Genomic DNA, 23910 nt, shown 5'->3' with positions numbered 1-23910 from the left:
CCGGCCCAGATTGCAGTCGGGGAGCGGGTAACCGGAGGGAATCCACCGCTACCATCAGACAACACAGGTGCAAGGAAGAGAGACATCACCGTCACCTACCGGGAGTGCAGGTGGAGCCGTCTGTGGGACCGTCCTACCAGCCGTTGGTTTACCGTAAAAACTGTGTCCACGTCTCAGGCTGAGTGAGTACCACAGTGCCGCAAGGCACAGCGCTGCCCCCGCGTCCCTGCGCCCACCAGGCCCCGCACCTCCTTCTCCATCACCGGGCCCCGGGATCACCAACCCCTACCCACGGAGGGGCAACACAACACCTGGCTGCTCCGCATCACCATCCCCGGGATCCCCGAATTGAGCAGCGGTGGTGAAATCACCACAACCGTGGGTGGCGTCACGAACTATAACAATCCCCCAACCACAAACAAACCCCCCTTTCACTCACGGGCGAGGAGTGTCGCTCGAGAAAACCCCGGGATCCGGCCCACAGCTCGAGCCACCAAGGAGCAGCTGCCGGACCCGAGCAGAAGGGGTGAGCGTAGTGTGCCGACACCCTCCTCCCCGCCCGCGACACATGCGCATTGAGCACAGACCCATAGAGTTTCTATTGTGCCCGCACACCGCTCTGTGTCTGCACCCATTCAAGGACTGAGCACTTATGCATGCTGAGCTATGTCCTCCTGAGCAGTCTTTTGGGTGATCGGTGGGGATCTGCTGAACACGTAAGGGTATATAGCATATAAAAGAATCACTTCAAACAATAGTTCTACTTTAAGGAAAGACAAAGACAATTCAAATTTGTCTTTGTTTAAAACGGGAATCTTTTCATAATTGACTCACAAAGGTTTCAAGGGTTAACATCAAAGTGTAGGTTTTTATTTTATGATACCATCTTTTGAATGGAAATCATATTGCTCATGGACGATTCTAGGGGATGATTCATCAAATGTGTGCGTTGAAAGAAAATAGTTTGCAGATGTGTTCTTTGCCAACCAAATATATTTCATAAGACCTGTACGTGACTATGGAAAGAACTATGATTTTTTCCACAGTAAAGAACACGTGGGCTGAAATGCTCTATACATGACCCATACGCTATCACAAAAGGTAGTTTATTCTGCAACCTTGTGGAGATGAGAATGAACAATAACATATCTATTTATTGTACTCACTTATATAGTGCTATTAATTCCACAGCACTTTACAAATAGGAGCATGATTAAAATGAAATCTACAGGTATATTTCATATAGTATGTACATAAACACAACAAATCAGAACGGTATATAGACTTTAATGCATTACTTCTCAAAGAGGAATATTTAAAAACGCACTCCCATGTATATATTTTTTTTTAATTAAATGTGTTATATGTGTATGTAATATAGTGTTAATGTATTAATATATTCACATACCACTGCTCTCTCTAGTATCCATGGCCATTTTTCTTTGCTTCTGAGTGATGGCACTGCAATTCTGACCAGCTGGCTCACTCTAAGCGTGAGACGGACGCCTCTTTTACAAAGTAAGTCTATGGAGCTTTGTTCTGACACTCTATAGACTTAAGGCCGCTTTACACGCAACGACATCGCTAACGAGATGTCACTGGGGTCATGGAATTCGTGAGGCACATCCAGCCTCATTAGCGACGTCATTACGTGAGACACATGCGAGCGACCGCTAACGATCCAAAATACTCACCACATCGTTGATCGTTGACACGTCGTTCATTTTCAAAATGTCGTTGATCTTCTTAGACGCAGGTTGTTCGTTGTTCCTGAGGCAGCACACATCGCTACATGTGACACCCCGGGAACAATGAACAACAGCGTACCTGCGTCCTCTGGCAACAAGGTGGGAGTGATTTTCATGCGGCTGCTCTCCGCCCCTCCGATTCTATTGGTTGCCTGCTGTGTGACGTCGCTGTGACGCTGCACAAACCGCCCCCATAGAAAAAAGGTTGTTCGCCGGCCACAGCGATGTCGTTAGGAAGGTAAGTATGTGTGACGCGTACCTCCGATATTGTTCGCCACGGGCAGCGATTTGCCCGTGATGCACAAACGACGGGGGCGGGTGCGATTGCTAGCGACATTGCTAGCAATGTCGCAGCGTGTAAAGCGGCCTTTACTACATTGTAAAAGCCACTTTCAGGTCACACGGAGAGCAGCATGACCCAGAGAGTCTACAAAGGGATGATGTCACGGAGAAGAACACCTTGATTGTTCCATCCCCTCAGGATCCACCTGCTCTAACCTCACCTGATATTGCGCCTATGTGGTCTATGGTGATAGATATGATGTTTCTTTGTCATTGTACTGCATAGTGTGGCTGGTCTCTGTAGTGTGTGTGGTGCCCCTGAGGCTTCAGTCGCCACAGAGGTACTGCACCTCAGCCAGAGGTGTGGTATCCCATCCTGGGTATGGAAGAGGTTATCCATTGGTATGCACACAAAACACACAACACTCTTAGTTAGCAGCTCACCACCGGGTCAGGGTTGGGGTTTGGTGACATTAATGCTATGTATAGCCACCACTGGTGCTGGCATCTCCCTCCCCCTAATCCGACCCCTGGGGTGTGGAGTCTAGTTAGTGGGAGCAGTCTGTGACAGAAAGTTAGAGAGTCGAGAAGGAGCAGTGGAGGACCAAAGACCTCTGGTCTGGAGCTGGTGCAGCTCAACCCAGGCACAAGACAGAAAGGGTCCTACAGCCCACGGGACGTGCATCATACTCCTGTGGCCTCGTTCCACATACAGCTTCGGAGTGGAAGGACTTGGCCGCAGAATGGGGAATGGTCCCTAGACTAGCAGAGAAGAACCAACATGCACATCTAGTAAAACCAGAGGCTAAGGACACATCTAGTACCAAAGCCAACTCCACACACGAATCCGCTGGAAGGTGACCTCATAGGGCCAAGGGATACAGCTTCAAAGCACCCGACAGGGTCTGCATACACAGGCTCAGGGCACTCTGTGCGTAGGCGTGGGACAGGCCGGTGAGAAGTCAGCGCAGGAAGATGACCAGGGAAGGAACATAAGAAAGGTGCACCAGACATGACCTCCGAACTTCCCAGGATCGACTGGAGCCCATCACAGTGGAACCCAGCACTCCAAAGGCGGTCACTGACTAGTCATGTTACCTTGGCACCTGCTACAGTGAGTAAAAACCTTGAGACTGCATCCCTGTATCGTTCTGTTATTCACCTGCACCTCCGGCCTGCACCCCCGCCATCACCTTGTACTACTCCCATTGGCCTTGGGGCCCAGATCTGCCTGTGGAGAGGTATACCAACCAAGCTGCGTCACCATCTGCCCCAGAGTTCCCCATCCCGCAGCAGCGGCACCTAACTTGCAGCATACCACAGGTGGCATCACGAGAGACTACTACTTTACTTCCTCTGTAAATAACCCCCCATTTATATGACCACTGCCGGGGTCCCGCCGCCGTGACATCCCCCAAAGAACAGGAGCCGCAGCCCGGTAACGAGTAACTTCCACGGCCCTGGTGCGGTCGCATCATGTGCATATTTGGTTTACTATTAGGTGAGATTCCTGTATGTACAGTCAGTCCTGAAATGAAATGGCACAATATTTCCCTTGTGTTGTTCCCTCTTCATTCCAGCAATCAGCAGAGTCACCAAATAGTGATGTGTAATAGCTTCTGCAAATATCTGCCATTAGGTAAACGCTTGGTCTGAAATCTGGGACAAGACGCACGTTTTCAGGAGTCGCTTACGTCAGCTGTAAATTAGCGATGCATAAATATAAATGATAAATCTTCCCTGACATGTTTTGTGTCAACCATCGACCCATACATGATGTTTACATTGCCTCTTGATGAAGAATCATAGATTTACTCTGTATAATGAGCAAATAAAGGTAAAGGCATCGCATACTGTATATAGCCACAGTCAGAGGGAGAGCAGTGGAATAATCAGTGAGTCAGGCGTCTAGTTAAGTGTTCCAGCATGGCAAACTCCCACTTCACACAGATGAAGTAATAATGACTGATGCTAAGTGACTCCACAGGAAACTCCTATTTATGGGCCTCAGAAGTAATGCAACTGATCGGTTAGAGGCATTTACATACCATTTCTGCAGTGTTACAACTCCCATCATCCTGGTCAGGCATGATATGGTCATCACATTAGAAACAGTATCTCACTATCACAATCAGACCCACATGAATACTCCTCTGATGTACAAACCTGAACTGCAGGATGATTTATGGCTGACTTTACTTACGATCCCCAACCATGGGCCTACTACACGTTGTTGCCATTATGGACATGTGGCCGAAGCTGTAGCCTAATGTGATCCATACAAGAAGTGCAGGAGACGGAATGTGTCCTCATGCTAATAAAGGAACCTGACCCCATTTTAGACAGATGAAGGACCACATTAGAAGGAAAAGTAACATTTTTAACTAGACTCAAGCTCAATAAAATATATTTCCTTTACTATTAAACTTGCAGGGTTTTGGGCAGAGATTGTAACCTTATGTCTTTTGCATATTGTTTCCTTGCACAAACTGTCACACGTCGGAAAGTGTTTGGTTCGTGAAATTTAACAGAAAAAGCAAAATGTAATTATGTAACAATAAGCAAAAACACAACCATTAATTCAGAAGTCAGGTGGTCTTGACAATTGAATAGATTATTACAAATGATGAAGACCAGAAGCAGCTCTCACTACTCTATCATACAATATACTATTCAGAAAAAAGCCCCTTGGACACATCTGGACTGATACATATCTGATGTATGGAGTTCCTGGACGGTCACCAGGGATCAGTACCAGATTCCTCATACAGTTACAAAATTATTTTTTTCACCAAATATACTTTGATTTTTGTCTTTTTAGATGAAGGCTGCAGCGAGGTGCAGTGTTCACAGCTAGCTACATTTATGAAGTTCTACCAACAGAATTTCAGCTGACATGCACAGTATGTGCAGCCAGTAGTGTAACTAGAGTCCGATGGACCTAGTTGCAAGACTTGGACCTGGACCTCCCCTCCCCCACCCCACTGAATGTTAGTCAAATTTATGAGCTCTTGTAGCATTCTGAATCCTATAAAGACATATGTGCTGTCCGCCCTCCCATTATGAACTAATGTCCCCCATCACGTACTAATTACCCCCATCCTGGGCCCCTTTCTGGTATATATGTTGTCGCGGGCGGGGAGGAGGGTGTCAGCACACTACGCTCACCCCCTTCTGCTCGGGTCCGGCGGCCGCTGCTCAGTGGTGGCTCGAGCTGTAGGCCGGATCCCGGGGGTTCTCGAGCGGCACTCCTCGCCCGTGAGTGAAAGGGGGTTGTTGGGTGTGGGAATTGGTTATTGTCCGTGACGCCACCCACGGTTGTGGTGATTTCACCACCGCTGCTCAATACGGGGGTCCCGGGGATGGTGATGCGGAGCAGCCAGGTGTTGTGTTGCCCCTCCGTGGGTAGGGGTTGGTGATCCCGGGGCCCAGTGATGGTTTGGGAGGTGCAGGGCCTGGTGGGCGCAGGGACGCGGGGGCAGCGCTGTGCCTTACGGCACTGTGGTACTCACTCAGCCTGAGACGTGGACACAGTTTGTACGGTAAACCAAACGGCTGGTAAGACGGTCCCACGGACGGCTGCACTTGCTCTCCCGGTAGGTGACGGTGATGTCCCTCTTCCTTGCACCTTGGTGTACTTGATGGTTGCGATGGGTCCCCACCGGTAACCAGCTCCCCGGCTTCAAGCTGGACCGGGGGAGCTCTACTCTTTGCCCGCAGGCGCTGGCCCTAAGAAACTGGTGCCCTGGCGGTGGCGGTGTCTCTTCTATACTGGCTGGGCTGTTGCCTTCAATCGGCACTTGGTTGTTGGGGAATCTACGTCCCCTTCACTGACGGATTTGGCAAATTTGGCAACTCCTAGCCTTGCCGGGGTCCGAGAGGCCCCTGCCCTGGTGCTGACTGTCCTTCGGAACACTGCTCCAGACCGCCGGGCACACAGCCAACGGGGTCCTTCCAGGAACTTCCAAACGGTCCCCCTCCAGACAGTCACCGCCGTCGCTGACCTTGCTGACCTGGTCCTACACACAGCTGGACCCTTCAGGCTTTCTTTCTTTACCGTCACCTCACTTGCTTTCCTCCTTTACCACTTTTCTTCCTTCACTTTCACTACTTGTTTACTCTCTCATGTCCCTCACTGGACTGCCTGGTTTCTCCCGCCTCCAGAACTGTGTACTCCTCGGTGGGCGGAGCCAACCGCCTGGCCCACCCCCTGGTGTGAATCATCAGCCTCTGGAGGAAGGCAACAAGGATTTTTGGTTAGCTTAGATGTTCCTACCTGGGATGTAGGGTGTGGTGGTGTGTGACCTGTGTCCCCTGGCTTGCCCAGGGCGACACATTCCCCCTTAGCAAAATGCAGACCGTCCGCGGGCTGCCGTCCAACACCGGTTTTATTTTTCTGTAAAAGATAACATAATAATAATATAACATATTTACATTTTTAATAATAACTCTTCCCAAGACGGGAGGCACATTTACTTTTAACGTTGCAAACAGGTTACGGTTACGGTTTCCGCTCTCTCCCACTCAAGTAACCTGGCCCTGATGCTGCCCCTAAAGCCCAGGCAGCACCCCTTGACCCACAGTCCAGCACACGGTACCCGAGCGGGATCTGTCCTTCCCTCCAGAGGGTAGCCACCGGTTCCTTTGGTGGCTGGGCCCCAGCCTGCTCTGCTCAGGGCCCTCCCTCCAACCTGCCTCTCCGGAGGCGGCATTGCGGAAAACGGTAACGGTAAACAACATATTTACAAGCCACTAACGTTTGTGGTTGCCCTGCAAGTTCACGGGCTTGTCCATGGAAAGTTCCCATGCAAAACGTTTTTTAACGGTCCCCACAGGGACAACGGTGCCGGCTCCAGCCGGTTGCAAATCACGGTAAATCAGGTGAGGTACTCGGTATCATTTTCATCATTCTTTCAACTTTTTCAAACTTTTCAAACAAACACTCTTTACATTCCCTGACCCCTTTTATTCACAGAACGGTCTCCCTGTACCTAAGTGGGGGTCTACCTAGGTTGGAACGGGTGGACCTTCGGGGCCCGGTGTCAGTGGTGCTAGACAGTGGGGGAGAGGAAACAATCGGTTCCTCCTCCCTGCTATAGTGTGGAGCAGGCGGAGGTGTAGGGGAGCTGGGTACAGGTTCATCCCTGGGCACTGGCACTGGTTCTGGCTCACGGGTGACCGCTTCCACCACTTCTTCATCCACGGGTTGTGGGAACAGTATCACTGGAAGAATCACCGCGCAGTTCTGTGTGGGCCAGTTTGCTGGGAAGTCACCCATTACAGTGTGGATTACCTCTGCTGCCTTCTCCGCTCGTGGAGGAACCGGTACTTCAGCCTCTGCCTTCAACGCTAGGGGGCATCTTTTTAGATGGTCCCGGGAAACTGTGGCCAGGGTGCCCCCTTGGTCACGACTGATCTGGTAGGCCTTCCTATCTTCCCATTCCGTGGGTTGTATGACGTAAGGGACTTGCTCCCACTGATCATCCAGCTTGTGGGCCTTCCTCTTCCGTTTCAGCACTACATCTCCTGGCTGGAAAGGACCTGCGGACGCCTTCTGATTGAACTGGTGCTCCTGCTGTTCTCGACTTCGACTGAGGTTTTACTCCACATACTCCTGGATTTGCCGGTATTGTGCTTTCCTCCGACTTTCCCACTCCGCCGTCGAAGGGAGGGCTTCTGGGGCCTCCAACCCCATCTCCAGATCCACCGGCAGGCGGCCAGGCCGAGTCCTCATCAGATACGCTGGGGTGCACTTCGTCGAGCTAGAGGGGATATTATTGTACATGTCGACCAAGTCGGGTAACTTTTCCGGCCACAGGTTCCGTTCCTCCAGCGGTAGTGTCTTGAGAAGCCCCAGGACCAGGTGATTCATTTTCTCGCACATGCCGTTGGTTTGGGCGTGGTACGGAGTGGTCCGGATTTTCTTGCAGCCGTACAACTGGCAGAATTCGTGGAACACCTCTGCTTCAAAGGCCGGGCCTTGGTTGGTCAGCACCTTTTCGGGGTACCCATGGGGTCGGCAAAAATAAGCCTGGAACGCTCGAGCAGCAGTTCGACCAGTCAGGTCCTTAACGGGGACCACCACCATAAATCTTGAGTAGTGGTCTACAATGGTCAATGCGTAGGTGTACCCACTTCGGCTAGGGGTGAGCTTGACATGGTCTAGGGCGACCAACTCCAGCGGCTGATGGGTGACTATTGGATGTAAGGGTGCCCTCTGGCTAGTCTCGTCCTTCCTCCTCAGCGTACAAGGACCGCACTCTCGGCACCAGGCTTCCACCGATTCACGCATCCCACTCCAATAGAACCGCTCCCTCAACAGCATCTCCAGCTTCTTCCACCCGAAGTGGCCAGCACCATCATGGTATGCACGCAGGACAGTAGCGACGTCAGCTTGAGGAATGACCAACTGGCATATTTTCTCATGGGTCTTCGGGTTGATCAGCTCACGGTACAGCCTCCCTTGGTGTAGGTAAAGCCGTTTCCGTTCTTTCCACAAGCGTTGGGCTTCGGCTGGAGCGGCAGGGTCTATTCCCGTAGCACCTTGTTCCACCAGAGTCTTGACAAGGCGAACAGCCGGCGCTTGGTCCTGAGCTTCCTGCCACTCTTGACTGGGCCGTGGGTCCAGATCCACTCGTTGCTGATGTACTTGTACCCTCTCCGTAGGCGGCTGGTGAAACGCAGGCAACTCGATCTCCTCGAGGTCGTCATCCTCACACCCCTCTTCTGACAAATGGGGCATTCGGGAGAGTGCATCCGCATTTATGTTGACACGGCCGGCTCGGTACATTATGGTGAAATCATAGTTGGCTAGCCGAGCTACCCACCGCTGCTCTAGCGCGCCCAACTTGGCTGTGTTCAGGTGAGTCAGCGGATTGTTGTCCGTAAACGCGGTGAACGTTGCTGCCGCCAAGTAGTGGCGGAACCGCTCCGTGATAGCCCACACCAACGCCAATAGCTCGAGCTTGAAAGAGCTGTAGTTCTCAGGGTTCCTTTCGGTCGGCCGGAGTTTTCGGCTAGCATAGGCGATCACCTTCTCCCTTCCATCCTGGACCTGGGATAGGACCGCTCCTAGCCCCACGTTACTGGCGTCCGTATGGAGGATGAACGGGCGCCCATAATCAGGGTACGCCAGGACCTCTTCTCCGGTCAAAGCTGCCTTCAACTGGCAAAAAGACTCCTCGTGCTTGTCCTCCCACGACAGTGGGGCTCCAACGGGTCTACCACCTTTGGTCTGTCCCACGAGGAGGTCTTGCATGGGGGCAGCCATCTTCGTGTACCCCTTTATAAAGCGCCGATAGTACCCCACCAGACCGAGAAACTGCCTTACTTCCCTCACTGTAGTTGGTCTCGGCCAGCTCTGGATGGCAGTAATCTTCTCAGGGTCGGGGGCGACACCATCCGCACTCACCACATGCCCTAGATACTGCACCTTGGGTTTCAGCAGGTGGCATTTAGAGGGCTTCAATTTCATCCCGTACTTGGCAAGGGACGCGAACACCTCGGCCAGGTGCTCCAGATGGGTCTCATGCGTCTGGGAATAAACAATCACATCATCCAAGTACAACAGGACGGTCTCGAAGTTTAAATGTCCCAGACAGCACTCCATCAGCCGTTGGAAGGTTCCGGGGGCATTGCACAGCCCAAACGGCATGCTATTGAATTCGCAGAGCCCCATCGGTGTGGTGAAGGCGGTTTTCTCTCGGTCCTCTGGGGCCACGGCCACTTGCCAGTATCCGCTAGTAAGGTCAAGGGTCGAGAAGTAATTTGCAGTTCTCAGTGCAGCCAAAGACTCTTCAATACGAGGTAATGGATAGGCATCTTTATGGGTTATCTGGTTGATCTTCCGGTAGTCCACACACATCCGCATGGTACCATCCTTCTTCTTGACCAGTACCAACGGAGCGGCCCAGGGACTACAACTGTCCCGAATAACCCCTGCCTCCTTCATATTCCTCAACATATCTTTGGCACACTGGTAATGTGCAGGGGGAATAGGTCTATACCTCTCCTTGATAGGGGGATGTTCACCGGTGGGGATGTGGTGTTGGACCCCCTTGATTTGCCCAAAGTCTAGGGGGTGCTTACTGAAAACCTGTTCGTACTCCTGCACCACCCTGTATACCCCTGCCCTGTGATGTGTAGGGGTATCATCAGTGCCTACATGTAGCTGTTGATGCCACTCCTTTGTCTCCCCCTGGTGTGGGGAAGTGCTGGTGGTAGGTGGGAGTGTGGATGGACTGGCTTCATGGATAGTGTGAGGATCCAGGGTGAGCAGCTTGGCAATGGTGGCATACCGGGGAAGCCTGACTTCTTCCTCCCCACAGTTCAGCACTCTCACAGGCACTCTCCCTTTCTTCACATCCACCACCCCTCGGGCGGCCATTACAGTGGGCCAGTGCTCGGAAGGCATGGGCTCCATCATCGCAGGGTAGTCACGCCCCTGAGGCCCTACTGCTGCCCTACACCAGATCATCATCTCACTCCTAGGGGGCACAGTCAATGGAGCAACATCCATCACTCTCACTCCACCAATCTCCCCTCCTGTTGAGCTCACATGCTGGCGGTACATCAGGGCTCGGATCTCACGCTGCACAGCCCTCTGCCGGCTCCCTGCCGCTGTGGCGGCCAGCTGTTGTAATAGGGATAACACATCAGCCATGCAGTGCTCCATCACATTGGTTCCCAGCACTATCTTTGGGTTATGATCACTGGGTTCATTCATGATCACAATCATACCCTGGTGTTGCAGTTCAGCTTGCCCCACTGTCATAGCCACTTGTTTATATCCCACCTGGGTCAATGGAAGTCCATTAGCGGCAATCAACGTTATACTATTGTTTGGGGGCGCCAGCTCGTCTATGGCCCAATACCGCTGATACAACGTGTACGGTATGGTAGTTACCTGTGATCCAGTGTCCAAGAGAGCCATCACTGGTATGCCGTCCACAGCCACGGGGATGATGGGGCGGGCCCCGATATATCGGTCTCGCCAGTCCGGGGGGCCACGATGTTCTACTCCTGAGGATTGGCCCGGGGCCCCAGGGATTGCTCGTTTAACGGGCACTGTCGGAAGTAATGGCCCGGCTTACGGCACTTGTAGCAGATTGGAGGTCTGCTCCGCGGGTTGTTAGCACTTCTCCGCTGCATCCAGGGAACATCCTCGGGACTGTCAGCAAGCTGTATCTGTGCTGGAGGCTGAGATCTGGTCAGAGGTTGCAGTGCAGCAAGGATTTTGGCAAGGTCTCCGTCCATGCGACGGACCTGGGCTGCCAGCTCTTCTACTGTGCTGCTCGGGGCTGCAGGTGTTAGGGAGGTTGGTTTGGCGGAGGCCGCCACAACGGGAGCTGTCTCGACGGGCCACGGGACGGGTTCCAGAACTTCGGCAGCTGGGGGCTGTAGTGCTTTGATAGCCCGCTCCTTTAACACAGCAAAGTCCACATCAGGGTGTTCCAGGGCTCACAGCCGGAGTTGTTTACGATCCTCAGAGGACCTCATCCCTTGCGCAAATTGCTCCACTAACATCTTGTTGCTATCCGCCTCATTAATAGAGTTCACCCGCTTCAGCGTGCGGAGGGCGGTCTGCAGACGTAGAGCATAGTCCCGAATGCTATCCCCAGCTCGTTGCCGGCACTGGTAAAACTGCATCCTCAGCTCAGCTTCAGTCCGGGTCTCGAAGGCAGTCTGTAGCTTCTCAAAGATGGTGGCTACAGAGAGCCGGTCCCCCTCGGCCCAGGTCTCCGCTTCCTGCTCTGCCGCACCGGTTAGCTGGCCTAGCACTATCGCTGCACGTTGCTTATCAGTCAGGGGGTACAGCTCTAGCAACGGGTTAAGCTTTTTCCGGAAGGCCTGTAGGGCATCCGGTTTCCCGTCATACTGCGGTAGCCAGGAAGCTCCGGGCGCATAGGGCAAGGAGAACAGCATGACCTGAGCGAGCGCGGGGGCCGCGGCACCTCCCGCCGGTACAGCCGGGACTTGGGCAGGCCCATTCCCATCCGCGGGTGCCGCTGCGGCTGCGACCACCGCTCCTCCAGTGGCTCCGTCGGGCGCAGACATCTTGTTTTCGTCCCCCTTAGCTCTTTCCGGCCCCTCCTCTCTCGGGGCGGGGTTTTGGCCTTCGCGCCTCTACTGCTCGAGAAGACGCTCGAGCGGGAACTTTTCGCACCAAAGATGGCGGCTTCTGAAATTTTTCTGCCAGATGCCTCCGGCGGTAACAAGGCGCACCTCTACCAGATGGCAGAGCGGTAAGATCCTGTTCGTGACGCCAAGTTGTCGCGGGCGGGGAGGAGGGTGTCAGCACACTACGCTCACCCCCTTCTGCTCGGGTCCGGCGGCCGCTGCTCAGTGGTGGCTCGAACTGTAGGCCGGATCCCGGGGGTTCTCGAACGGCACTCCTCGCCCGTGAGTGAAAGGGGGTTGTTGGGTGTGGGAATTGGTTATTGTCCGTGACGCCACCCACGGTTGTGGTGATTTCACCACCGCTGCTCAATACGGGGGTCCCGGGGATGGTGATGCGGAGCAGCCAGGTGTTGTGTTGCCCCTCCGTGGGTAGGGGTTGGTGATCCCGGGGCCCGGTGATGGTTTGGGAGGTGCAGGGCCTGGTGGGCGCAGGGACGCGGGGGCAGCGCTGTGCCTTGCGGCACTGTGGTACTCACTCAGCCTGAGACGTGGACACAGTTTGTACGGTAAACCAAACGGCTGGTAAGACGGTCCCACGGACGGCTGCACTTGCTCTCCCGGTAGGTGACGGTGATGTCCCTCTTCCTTGCACCTTGGTGTACTTGATGGTTGCGATGGGTCCCCACCGGTAACCCGCTCCCCGGCTTCAAGCTGGACCGGGGGAGCTCTACTCTTTGCCCGCCGGCGCTGGCCCTAAGAAACTGGTGCCCTGGCGGTGGCGGTGTCTCTTCTATACTGGCTGGGCTGTTGCCTTCAATCGGGACTTGGTTGTTGGGGAATCTACGTCCCCTTCACTGACGGATTTGGCAAATTTGGCGACTCCTAGCCTTGCCGGGGTCCGAGAGGCCCCTGCCCTGGTGCTGACTGTCCTTCGGAACACTGCTCCAGACCGCCGGGCACACAGCCAACGGGGTCCTTCCAGGAACTTCCAAACGGTCCCCCTCCAGACAGTCACCGCCGTCGCTGACCTTGCTGACCTGGTCCTACACACAGCTGGACGCTTCAGGCTTTCTTTCTTTACCGTCACCTCACTTGCTTTCCTCCTTTACCACTTTTCTTCCTTCACTTTCACTACTTGTTTACTCTCTCATGTCCCTCACTGGACTGCCTGGTTTCTCCCGCCTCCAGAACTGTGTACTCCTCGGTGGGCGGAGCCAACCGCCTGGCCCACCCCCTGGTGTGAATCATCAGCCTCTGGAGGAAGGCAACAAGGATTTTTGGTTAGCTTAGATGTTCCTACCTGGGATGTAGGGTGTGGTGGTGTGTGACCTGTGTCCCCTGGCTTGCCCAGGGCGACACATATGTTCCCCATCCTTGTCTACATGTCACTCATCCTTGTAAATATATTTCCTCCATTCTGGTATATATGTCCCCATCCTGGGCCCATACTGGTATATATTTTCCCCATCATGGTATATATGTCCAAAATCCTGGTAAATTTGTTCCCATCCCGGTATATATGTCCCCCATCTTGGGCCAATTCTGGTATATAATGTCCCCATCCTGGTTTATGTGTCTTTATCTTAGCCCCTTCCTAGTATAAATAGTCCCAGTTAAGCCTCTGCATAAAAGAAAAAAAAATCCACTCACTTCCCTCTGCTCCACTGCCACACGGCGTCCTTTAATACAGCCGGCGCAGGAGCTGGCAGCTGACATTGGCATGCATGCCATTGTCATGTTCCCCAAGTCATATCACGTGGCAGCATGTATAGAGGACAGGGACCTAAAGGTTCTCTGCGCCACTATAAACTTTAGCTGAATGATGCATCTGATCTGGGGCCCATCCACCCCCGGTCGTGATCTCTGTAACCACGATCGCTATGTCCCTATGTGCAGCAGATCAAACCTCGGACAGAGTTTGTGTCTGTTTTATAATTGGTTATGGTTTAAGGATATGAACCACAAGATATTTTAAAATGAATCCAGGGCGAGAGACAGAAGCAGCACTACCTAATAACTTAATACAAGCAGAAAAGAAAAAGATTTCTGTCCTGGAAGCTGCAGGTGGAAAACCTTTTCTTTACAGTGAAGCTGCAGTAGAAATATAATATCTAACCAAAAGATAACCATGTAATTTACAGAGTCACAGTAAATTCTGCAATGTTGAGCCTTATTGCAACCATGTCAATCAGAGGCGACAACCTGACTAGTGGATATTCTCTATGGTACCTACATTGTGTGCAGAATTATTAGGAAATTTGTATTTCTAATTATGAATTTTATTATTGAACAACTACAGTGCTGACGGTCAATCCAAAAGGTTAATAATCCTGAATATTTTAAAAAGTAAAATTGAGGTTTTGTCTTTCGATAATATCCATGTATGAATAATTACTGGACTACTATTAGGCTACAGTCATACTGGAGTATGACTCGCATTGCACTCAGCTCCATTTAAGACAATGCTGCAGCTCAGATCTGCGAGATTCTCCTCAGCCCTAATTGGACTGAGGAAAGAAAGCGAGTCTCTCATCACTCAAACCCATACAAGTCAATGGAGCAGGTGAAATATCGCACTGCACTCAGATGATATCCAAGTGCAGTGCGATATATACACAGGAATTTTGATAATTCTATGATCACGCCCCAATCTTTTAGCAATATCAAGAGTGCTGCATCCCTGTAAGACTAGCAACAATTTTTAACTTTTCAGAGTCAGTTAAATCTCTCTTTTGGCCCATTCCACCTGGGGAAAACAATCTGCCTAATAACTCTGCTCTCCTTGATAAAGTGTTTTGATATCCTTAGGTTGCTCTCTCCCTAATTACACAAATACACATCAACTGATCTGCTTCATCCAATAAGCTTTCAAGGTTATACAGGTTTGAGTTTGAAAATCTGCATAAAAATGATAATTGGACAAAATACTCACTTGTCTAATAATGGTGCAACTTTTCTAATAATTGTGCACACAATGTACATTCTATAATACTTCTTTTAGAGCTCTCAACAAAGCTAGAGAAAACAGTTGATATTCAAAGTATCTAAAGGACCCAAACCAACAATGTCTATTTTGCAGAAAGCAACACAAATACATGGACAACAGCCCATTGGAAAGGATTCAGTGCTACAAGGTCTTGAGATTGTAACACAATCAGTGAAACAGTAAAATAACACGACACATAAAAACTGCAAAAGACCATGGTCAAAAAGCTGAAAGGTTGGAACTTGTATGATCTAGCCATATCTATGTCATTTATCATGTCAAGCAGGCAGTCACCATATTTACAAACATCTGAGTTACGTTGGCTTCAGGATGCTATTTTTAGGCTGGGAAGGGGTAAATAGCCATGGACCTTCCCATCCTGATAATACCAGCCCAAAGCTGTTTACTTTACCTTAGCTGGTTATCAAAAATAGAGGGGACTGGTTTTTTAAATTATTTATTTGGTTAAAATGGCGTGGTGTGGTGTCCCCCATATGTTTGATCACCAGCCAAGGTAAAGCAGACAGCTGCGGGCTATTATCAGGCTGGGAAGGCCCATCATTATTTGCCCCTTCCTAAGCTATAAAGAGCAGCCACAGAATTGAATTGGCACATCCAATTCTGGCGCTTCTCCCTTGCCCTTCCCAATTATCCTGATGTGGTGGTAATGGTGCTAATATTTTTTGGGATTGATGTCAGCTGTGAATTGTCAGCTGAAATCAAGCCCAAGGGTTAGTAATAGAGAGGTGCCTATCAGACAGCCCTATTAATAACCCAGTAAGTGTAAAATTAAACGAACATGGGCACACACACACAGAAGAAAAAATAGTTTATTTGAATAAAAGCTCCTCCACACTAGCACTCATTGCCCAATTTTGGAATACAGATTCGTGGGATGTCGTGAGACCATTACGCAATGAATTAGGTCGGATCTTCATATTTTTAATTTTTTTAAATAAATTGGTGAACAAGGCATAGTGTAGGGGAGTCTTTATTCAAATAAACAATTTTGTGGGGGTGTGTGCGCGTGTGTCTGTGTTTTAACTTTACACTTACTGGGTTAGTAATGGGGGTGTCTGATAAACCCCTCCATTAGAAACCCCTGGGCTTGATGCCAGTTGAATTCCACAGCTGACATGAACGCCAAAAAATATTACCCAGATTGTCAAAGCACCTGGGCGATCAGGAAAATCCAGGGGAAATCCCAGGATTGGCGCAAGTAATGGTAATGGCTGGTATTTTTTGACTGGGATGGGCTCAATAACCATGGATCTTCCCAGCATGGTAATACTAGCCCGCGTAGCTGTCTGATTTATCTTGGCTGGTTACCAAAAATAGGAGGGACCACAGGCCGTTTTTAAAGTTATTTATTTATTCATTTTAACCAGGCTAAACATTGTTTAGCTTGGTTGGACCTAATAAATAAATAAATAAATAAAAAACAAAAAAACAGTGTGGGGTTCCCCGTATATTGATAATCAGCGAATGTAAAACAGACAGATGAAGGCTGTTGTTATCAGGCTAGGAAGATCCATGGTTATTTGACCCTTCACAGCCTAAAAATTGCAGCCTGCAGTTTCCCCAGAATCGGCACATCACATTAGATGTGATAATTTTTGTTCTTCGTCAGAGTTTTTCCCAATTGCCCTGGTGCAATAGCAATCGAGGTAATAGGTTAATGGGGCTCATGGTAACTGTCTAAGGTCAGCTGGCAAAAAACCCTGAGGTCAGTAATGGAGAAGCGTTTATCAGACACCCCCATTACTAACCCTGTAAATGTAAAGTTAAAACATACACACAGGATTAAACAGTTTATTTGAACAAAGAATCGGTACACTATCCCATGTACATCAATTTATTAAAAAAACAAACATGCAACAATATATGAAGATCTGACGTAATCCATTGTGTTGTGGTCCCACGATGTCCCTGGTATCCGTACTTCAACCTATGGAGCTCCACAGGTCACTCCAGTTCAGCGCCAGATGTCAGTAACTTATAGACGTGCCCATGAGCAAGAAATTCCGGGTCTGGCACTGACAGGAAGTGACGTCTGGAGTCACTCCCGTCCAACGCAAGACCCGGAGTTTTTGATTGACAGTGATATCAGTAACACAGTGAAGTCACTGTGACTGAGAATCCAAGTCTGGCGCTGACCTAGAGTGACCTATGGGGTCTCGTTCTCTGACCGAGGCGCCATAGGTTGGAGTATGGATTTGGGGGACGTACTGGGACCACAACACAATTACTTCGGATCTTCATGTTTTTTTTAATAAATTGGTGAACGAGGAATACTGTGGCAGCAGTCTTTATTCAAATAAACGATATTTTCCACTGTGCTTTTTTTTTTTTTTTTTTACTTTACACATATTGGATTAGTAATAGGGGTGTCTGATAGATGCCTCTCCATTACTAACTCCTGGGCTGGGCTTGATGTTAACTGATATTACACAGCTGACATCAACCTCAAAAATATTACCCCAATTGCCAATGCACCAACTAATGGATGTGCCAATACTGGGGCGGCTGCTGGCTGGTACTTTTAGGCTGGGAAGGGCCCAAAAATAATGCACCTTCCCAGCCTGATAATACCAGCTGTTTCTTTAAAATTATCTATCTATTTATTTATACCAGCGTAAAAACACTCTTTAGTGCTACATGAAAGGAAATAAAGGGTTCAAGTGTAAAACCCTGCCTATATCCCTGCACTAATCTAGGCTGTCCCTCCTACATCAACTCTCCCTGCTGAGCACCACACCCCCAGGTCTCATATAAAACCTGATGATGCAATGCAGTTGGATAATCACAGTAAGGCCGGTAGCAAAGATGGCTATGGCATTACTGTGGTTGGAAGACAATCCCTACATATTTAGTGGCTGAAAAACAGCCGTGGAACATGCGGGGTAAGGATCGAGCATGGTGCTCAAGACCTCCTGATACTAGGCAGGAGTACCAAGCATGCCCAAGCACCCTATTGCTCAATCGTGTATTGAGCAGCGCCGAGCATGTTCGCTCATCACTAGTAAGGACCCAAGAACTCAATGCAGACTGGAACCAAGTCTAAGTGTATATTTACACTTGGCGTATTCATTGCAGAATTTCCTGAGACTGTTCAACACATCTGAATAGGGCTGGCAGAAATCCATGCTCCTGCTGGAAAAAAAGCTCCACTCACGTACAGTCATATGAAAAAGTTTGGGCACCCCTATTAATGTTAACCTTTTTTCTTTATGACTGTATATTCCACTGAGTTCAGACGTTTCTACTGCAAGTCTGCAAACATCACCACCTTCTTTCACAGTCCTGTGTGCTTATGTGTGAATATGGGTGAGTTGTGTAGAAGAATATTTTATGACAATTTTATTTGAGATGGTTTCCATATAAACTTGTTTCTCGGTCTTGTTTGAGGATGTTACCTGTCTCAGGATTATAGTGCTCTCCATCATTAACCAGGATGTTATTAAAGGGAATGAAGCCGACTTCAAAAGTGCTTGATTTTTGTGTCAGCCCAGCAGAAAAGGAAATCTGTACAGTTGTAGCACTTGCTCCTTGAAAAAGAAAAAATAAGAAACGGTCAGAACCATGTGTTCCCATCAATAACCCATGTATTAAGAGAAAACTTTCACCAAGTCAACGGAACTTTCTTAATTATCTCTAGCAACATAAGACAACTTAAGGCTAGTTTCACACATCTGGCTTTTCGCCGGATTGCCGGATTCGGCACACGCCAGTACAGTGTATACAGTACAGTAGCAGCGCTGTAACTTCTGGGTCACATGCTCCGGTCACATGACAGCATGTGACCGGAGCTTGTCGCGCTGGCACTGTACTGTATGTGTGAAACTAGCCTTACAAAAGTAGTGCATGGCAAGTTATACAGTGTGAACATCAGTATTCTTCCTGGACAAGAAAGATTGTCAATTTTAGAATTGTTTTGAGGGATGAGGTCAACCAGAATATGTCTTATTGTGGATTAGGGTGGAATCAAAGGTACTCGAAATTTATTAAAAAGAATCTTTCCTCCATAATAATAATGATATATTGCTAGGAGCTTTGACTGAACACTCCCTTTAATATATTTTAAAGTTTTAGAAGAAGCTTTTAGTGGTAAAAAGATGAATACATGCAATTAATGTGGATTGGGATTATAGAATATTTCTTTATGGAGCTGTAGGATACTGACCTAAAGATAAAAAGGGAATTTACAATTCCAAAACAGCTTGAAAGCCATTGAAAAACAAAGCGTGATGTATGACATTGATAAAATGTCTGAGAGCCATACTTATGTGGGTATTGTGACATGTTTGTGACAGAGATTTTTGACCTGGCAAGTGTTATGAAAAACAGGAAGTTCACATCAACGCCGATAATTAATCCTACAAAGGGCTTTCCAGCTGGGTTAAATAAGACCATACAAAGACTTCTTGTGGTCCATAGCAAAACAAATCCTTGTAAAGCGATGTTTGCTCCCCACGAAATACAGTAGAAATACATGGATATTGTGGCTCTAAACTAATAAAAGCCAAAAATATGATAAAGATGCTAAAATGGCCTGTTCTGAGTATTAGGAGGATAGTACAGTGATTACTGCACCATTGGTACACAGTATAGGTATATAATATTGCACCAAATTGATTATCATTATCATATACAAATGTATTACCTTTGGATTCTGAAAATGTATTGATAGAAATTTGACCTGAAACATAAAAAATATATACTTATTACATATTTAGATTAATTCTTTTGCAATAAGGTTCCTAATATAAATATATGGCCAACAAAACAATAAATCTATTAAACTACAGTACTGTGAAAATGTTTTAGGCAGGTGTGGAAAAAAATGCTGCAAAGAATGCTTACAAAAATAGAAGTGTTATTACTTTATTTTTGTCAATTAAAAGGGACTGTCAGCGCAGAATGACTGTTCATACCAAGTACAGGCGCTCGGTGCATCTTGGCTGGTTAAACATTTACATACACCTTCCCACCTGCTTGTTTTAGCTCTATCTCCACCCTCCCCTCTACTTTGATTGACAGATCTGGCTTCATACGGCAGAGAAGAGTGGAAATAGATGGAAAACCAGCAGGTGGGAAGGTGGATTTAAAGGGAACCAAACATCAGGATTTTGGTATATATGGTAAAGCCAGTGCAGTACTGGCACTATCAGGCACATTGTGTACATACCATTAGTGGGCAGCTCAGATGTTTAGGCTGTGAAATCCAAGTTTATGAAGTTTGAAAATTCACTTTTTGATTGACGTGTGCACTTCTCCAGATAATATCCGGGCGGGTTATGCACATGATTCCCGCCCCCCCCCTTACCCCCCGCCGCCTGTTCCTCCCTCTCTCTGGCTGTATGCAAATTTCTCTCTTCAGTTACACGGCATCGGAGTTGGCGCCTGCGCATAGCGCTTTTCTCCGGCGCCATGTTTTTGAAGCCCGCATACACAGTTTGGTGTCTGAGAGGGCGGCGCATGCGCCCTCACTTCTTCAGATCTCGTTGTGACTGTGGGAGCACGCGCGGTGTCACAACAGGACTGGAGAACAGCTGATCTTACCGATTAGCTGCAGCAGACGATATCATAGCAGACGTCTGCTGCAGCTAATCGGTAAGATCAGCTGTTCTCCAGTCCTGTTGTGACACCGCACGCTCTCGCTGTCACAATGAGATCTGAAGAACCGAGGGCGCAAGTGCTGCCCTCTCAGACACAAAACTGGGTAATGTGGGCTTCAAAAACATGGCGCCGGAGACAAGCGCTATGCGCAGGTGCCAACTCTGATGCCATGTAACTGAACAGAGAAATTTGCATACAGCCAGAGAGAGGGAGGAACAGGCGGGGGGGGGGGGGGCGGCGGGAATCATGTGCATAACCCACCCGGATATCCGGATATTATCTTGAGAAGTGCATACGTCAATCAAAAAGTGGATGAATTTTCAAACTTCATAAACTTGGATTTCACAGCCTAAACATCCGAGCTGCCCACTAATGGTTTGTACAGCCTGTGCCTGATAGTGCCAGTGCTGCACTGGCTTTATCTTATATACCAAAATCCTGATGTTTGGTTCCCTTTAAGGGTTTGGCTCCCGCCCTGAAACATCGAGTGCCTGTGTTTGGTTTGAACTGTTATTCTGTGCTGACAGAGTTCATTTAATAAAATGTAAAGCGACTGAACAGAGAATAAATTTAAATCAAATCAAAATTGGTGTGACCACCTTTTGCCTTTGAAACAGCATTAGTTCTTCGCGATATATTTGTAGACAGTCAAGGATTTTGTAGGATTATATAGTCATGTGTATGAGTAACTGCAAACTGCTCTCTTCAGGCAAATCAGTGCGCGCAATCAACATTGAGGGAGGAGGGGCATGCACTAAGCAACTTGGTTCCATAAAGGCTGCACTGAGCGTCTTAGTCCCATTAAGGGTGCACTAGGTTTGTTGGTTCCACTAAGAGTGCACTGAGTCTCTTGGTCCCATTAAGGGTGCCCTAAGTCTTTTAGTCCCATTAAGGGTGCACTACGTTTCTTGGTTCTATTAAGGGTCCACTGAGTCTCTTGATCTTATTAACACTAGAAGTCCCAGAAATTTCGAGCTCCCCCCTGAAGTCCCGAAAGAGGGTCAAATGACCCTTAGTCCAAACTGAATAGAACTAACTAGAAACTAAATGGCTAAACTCAATGGAAAACAACAACCTCCTGTGGTGAGACAGTAATGGCCTTAATTACAGAACAAAAGACGGTGATTATAGGATGTTAGCTAAAATCCTTCAGGTCATTCGACCCGTCTCTGGATTCTAAAGGTAGAAATGTTAAATGACCCCTCTCTGGGACTTCTAGTGTGAAGGGTGCACTGAGCCTCTTGGTCCCACTAAGGGTATACTGTGCCTCTTGGGTGACAACAGGTACATTGAGCACCCTAATTAGAATATTTCATTATTATTTTTCAGTTTCTGCAGGATAGAGGCAGTGATTAGATCACTAAAGGCAGAGGTCCCCAACTCCAGTCCTCAAGGCCCACCAACAGTGCAGGTTTTTGGGATTTCCTTAGTATTGCACAGGTGTTAATGTAATTACCTGCCCAGGTGCTGGTTCCAACAGCAGTGCAATGCTAAGGAAATCCTGAAAACATGCACTGTTGGTGGGCTTTGAGGACTGGAGTTGGGGAACCCTGACTAAAGGCACAAACTCTAAAAGAGATATATTCCCGGCAAGGCCTTGTGCTTAGATAATACTGTTAGTTTGGGCTGACAGCATCCTTTAACACCCTTTAACTTCCTTAAGAACATGAGATCATGATACCAAAGCACTACATGATGCAGCATGCTCCCATAATAAAGGTGGTTGAAACACAGGTGTAAAATACTAATGAAAAAAACACTGACAACGTACCATTCATGGAGGGGGTGGTTGACTAGTAGTATAAATTCACACAGATGAGGCTTACATAGGGCACCAGTCACACAGATATGTGTGGTGCACAGTGCCTTCAGTCTATTGATGACGCCCATACTATTAGATCAGGTGGGCTGCCCAGCACTCTATAAGTGCACACCATAAGTGCAAATACTCCAATTTACGTAACCAACACTTACGGGCCTGGCTGCATCCTGCATAAAAATTGTAAAAGTGCAATAAAAATTAGAAAAAGATATTTAAAATATATGCGGTATTGATCGATAATTTGGCCAAAACACTTCTGTGATTTTTTTTTTCCATTTTATTTCATTTTTTGTGAATTGTTTTTGAATTTAGTGCAGGGTTTTGCAACACAATTAGGACCCTTGATGTGGGTTGCGAGCTTACGTATTCTGGCCAACTCTTTACATAGCAAGATAGGGAGAGATAAGGTTTGCATTATCTAACATAACTATGCACAGCATCATGTCTCCCCTGGTCAGCTCTCTCTTCCTTGTCAATAGCATATCACTGAGCAGTTGGAGGAGTAAGAAGGAGAACAAAAGGTGCTTGAAGAAGCATCACTGAAGGAGCATCAAGGAAGGAGCACCACTGAAGGAGCACCACTGACCACTGAAGGAGCACCACTGAAGGAGCACCACTGAAGGAGCACCACTGAAGGAGCACCACTGAAGGAGCACCACTGAAGAAGCACCACTGAAGAAGCACCACTGAAGGAGCACCACTGAAGGAGCACCGCTGAAGGAGCACCACTGAAGGAGCACCACTGAAGGAGCACCACTGAAGGAGCACCACTGAAGGAGCGCCCACTTCACACTTGGCAGAGACACAGTTACAGAGAACTGGAGTCAGAATTTGATGTAGGAAATTAGCCAGTGAGTATCTGCAGGTATGGTTGAGTTATTTATATGAAGCTATTAAACTGCAGGGAGAAAATAATAGATTCTGTTGTAACACCATTAACCCATTTCAATTAGCAACAAGAAGAAAAATTTCAGTATGAGAACAAAGTAAAATGGCAGCATTGTTCTCCGTTATTGTGTATATAGCAGTCAGCTATATTTAAATGCTGTAATTTGGAGAATTGCTGGAATAACCTTGGACAGATATTCTGAGAAATGCTCTGCTTAATATGGGCTGACAGCCTACAAATGTGACCACAGAGGTAAGCTATTTGAACGTAAAAGTTAAATAAATATACAACAATGCGGTCACCGAAAAAGTGAAAGATGTTAAACATTTTTAGTTGAATTGTTTTCTTTTAGTCAGTGTAGGTTTCGCCATTTAGAGAGAGTGGTATGATTACATGGTGATGAATGATTATATCGATTTTCTGTACTGTTAATGGCATGATGGAG

General features: G+C 48.3%; 1 protein-coding gene across 1 annotated transcript in view; it reads right to left on the bottom strand.

Annotated features, from left to right (window-relative positions):
* Positions 1-23910, bottom strand: part of EMILIN2 (elastin microfibril interfacer 2) — an 87717-nt gene that overhangs the window by 6698 nt on the left and 57109 nt on the right. The window contains exons 7-8 of the mRNA XM_075314484.1: positions 19799-19834; positions 18552-18683 (exon numbers count right to left, since the gene is read on the bottom strand). Of these exons, the coding sequence (XP_075170599.1) occupies positions 18552-18683; positions 19799-19834 (168 nt within the window). The remainder of the gene's footprint in view (positions 1-18551; positions 18684-19798; positions 19835-23910) is intronic.

This window comes from Anomaloglossus baeobatrachus, chromosome 6 (genome assembly GCF_048569485.1).
Source record: "Anomaloglossus baeobatrachus isolate aAnoBae1 chromosome 6, aAnoBae1.hap1, whole genome shotgun sequence".
Classification (NCBI taxonomy): Eukaryota; Metazoa; Chordata; class Amphibia; order Anura; family Aromobatidae; genus Anomaloglossus; species Anomaloglossus baeobatrachus.
This window is presented reverse-complemented; position numbering and strand designations above follow the sequence as displayed.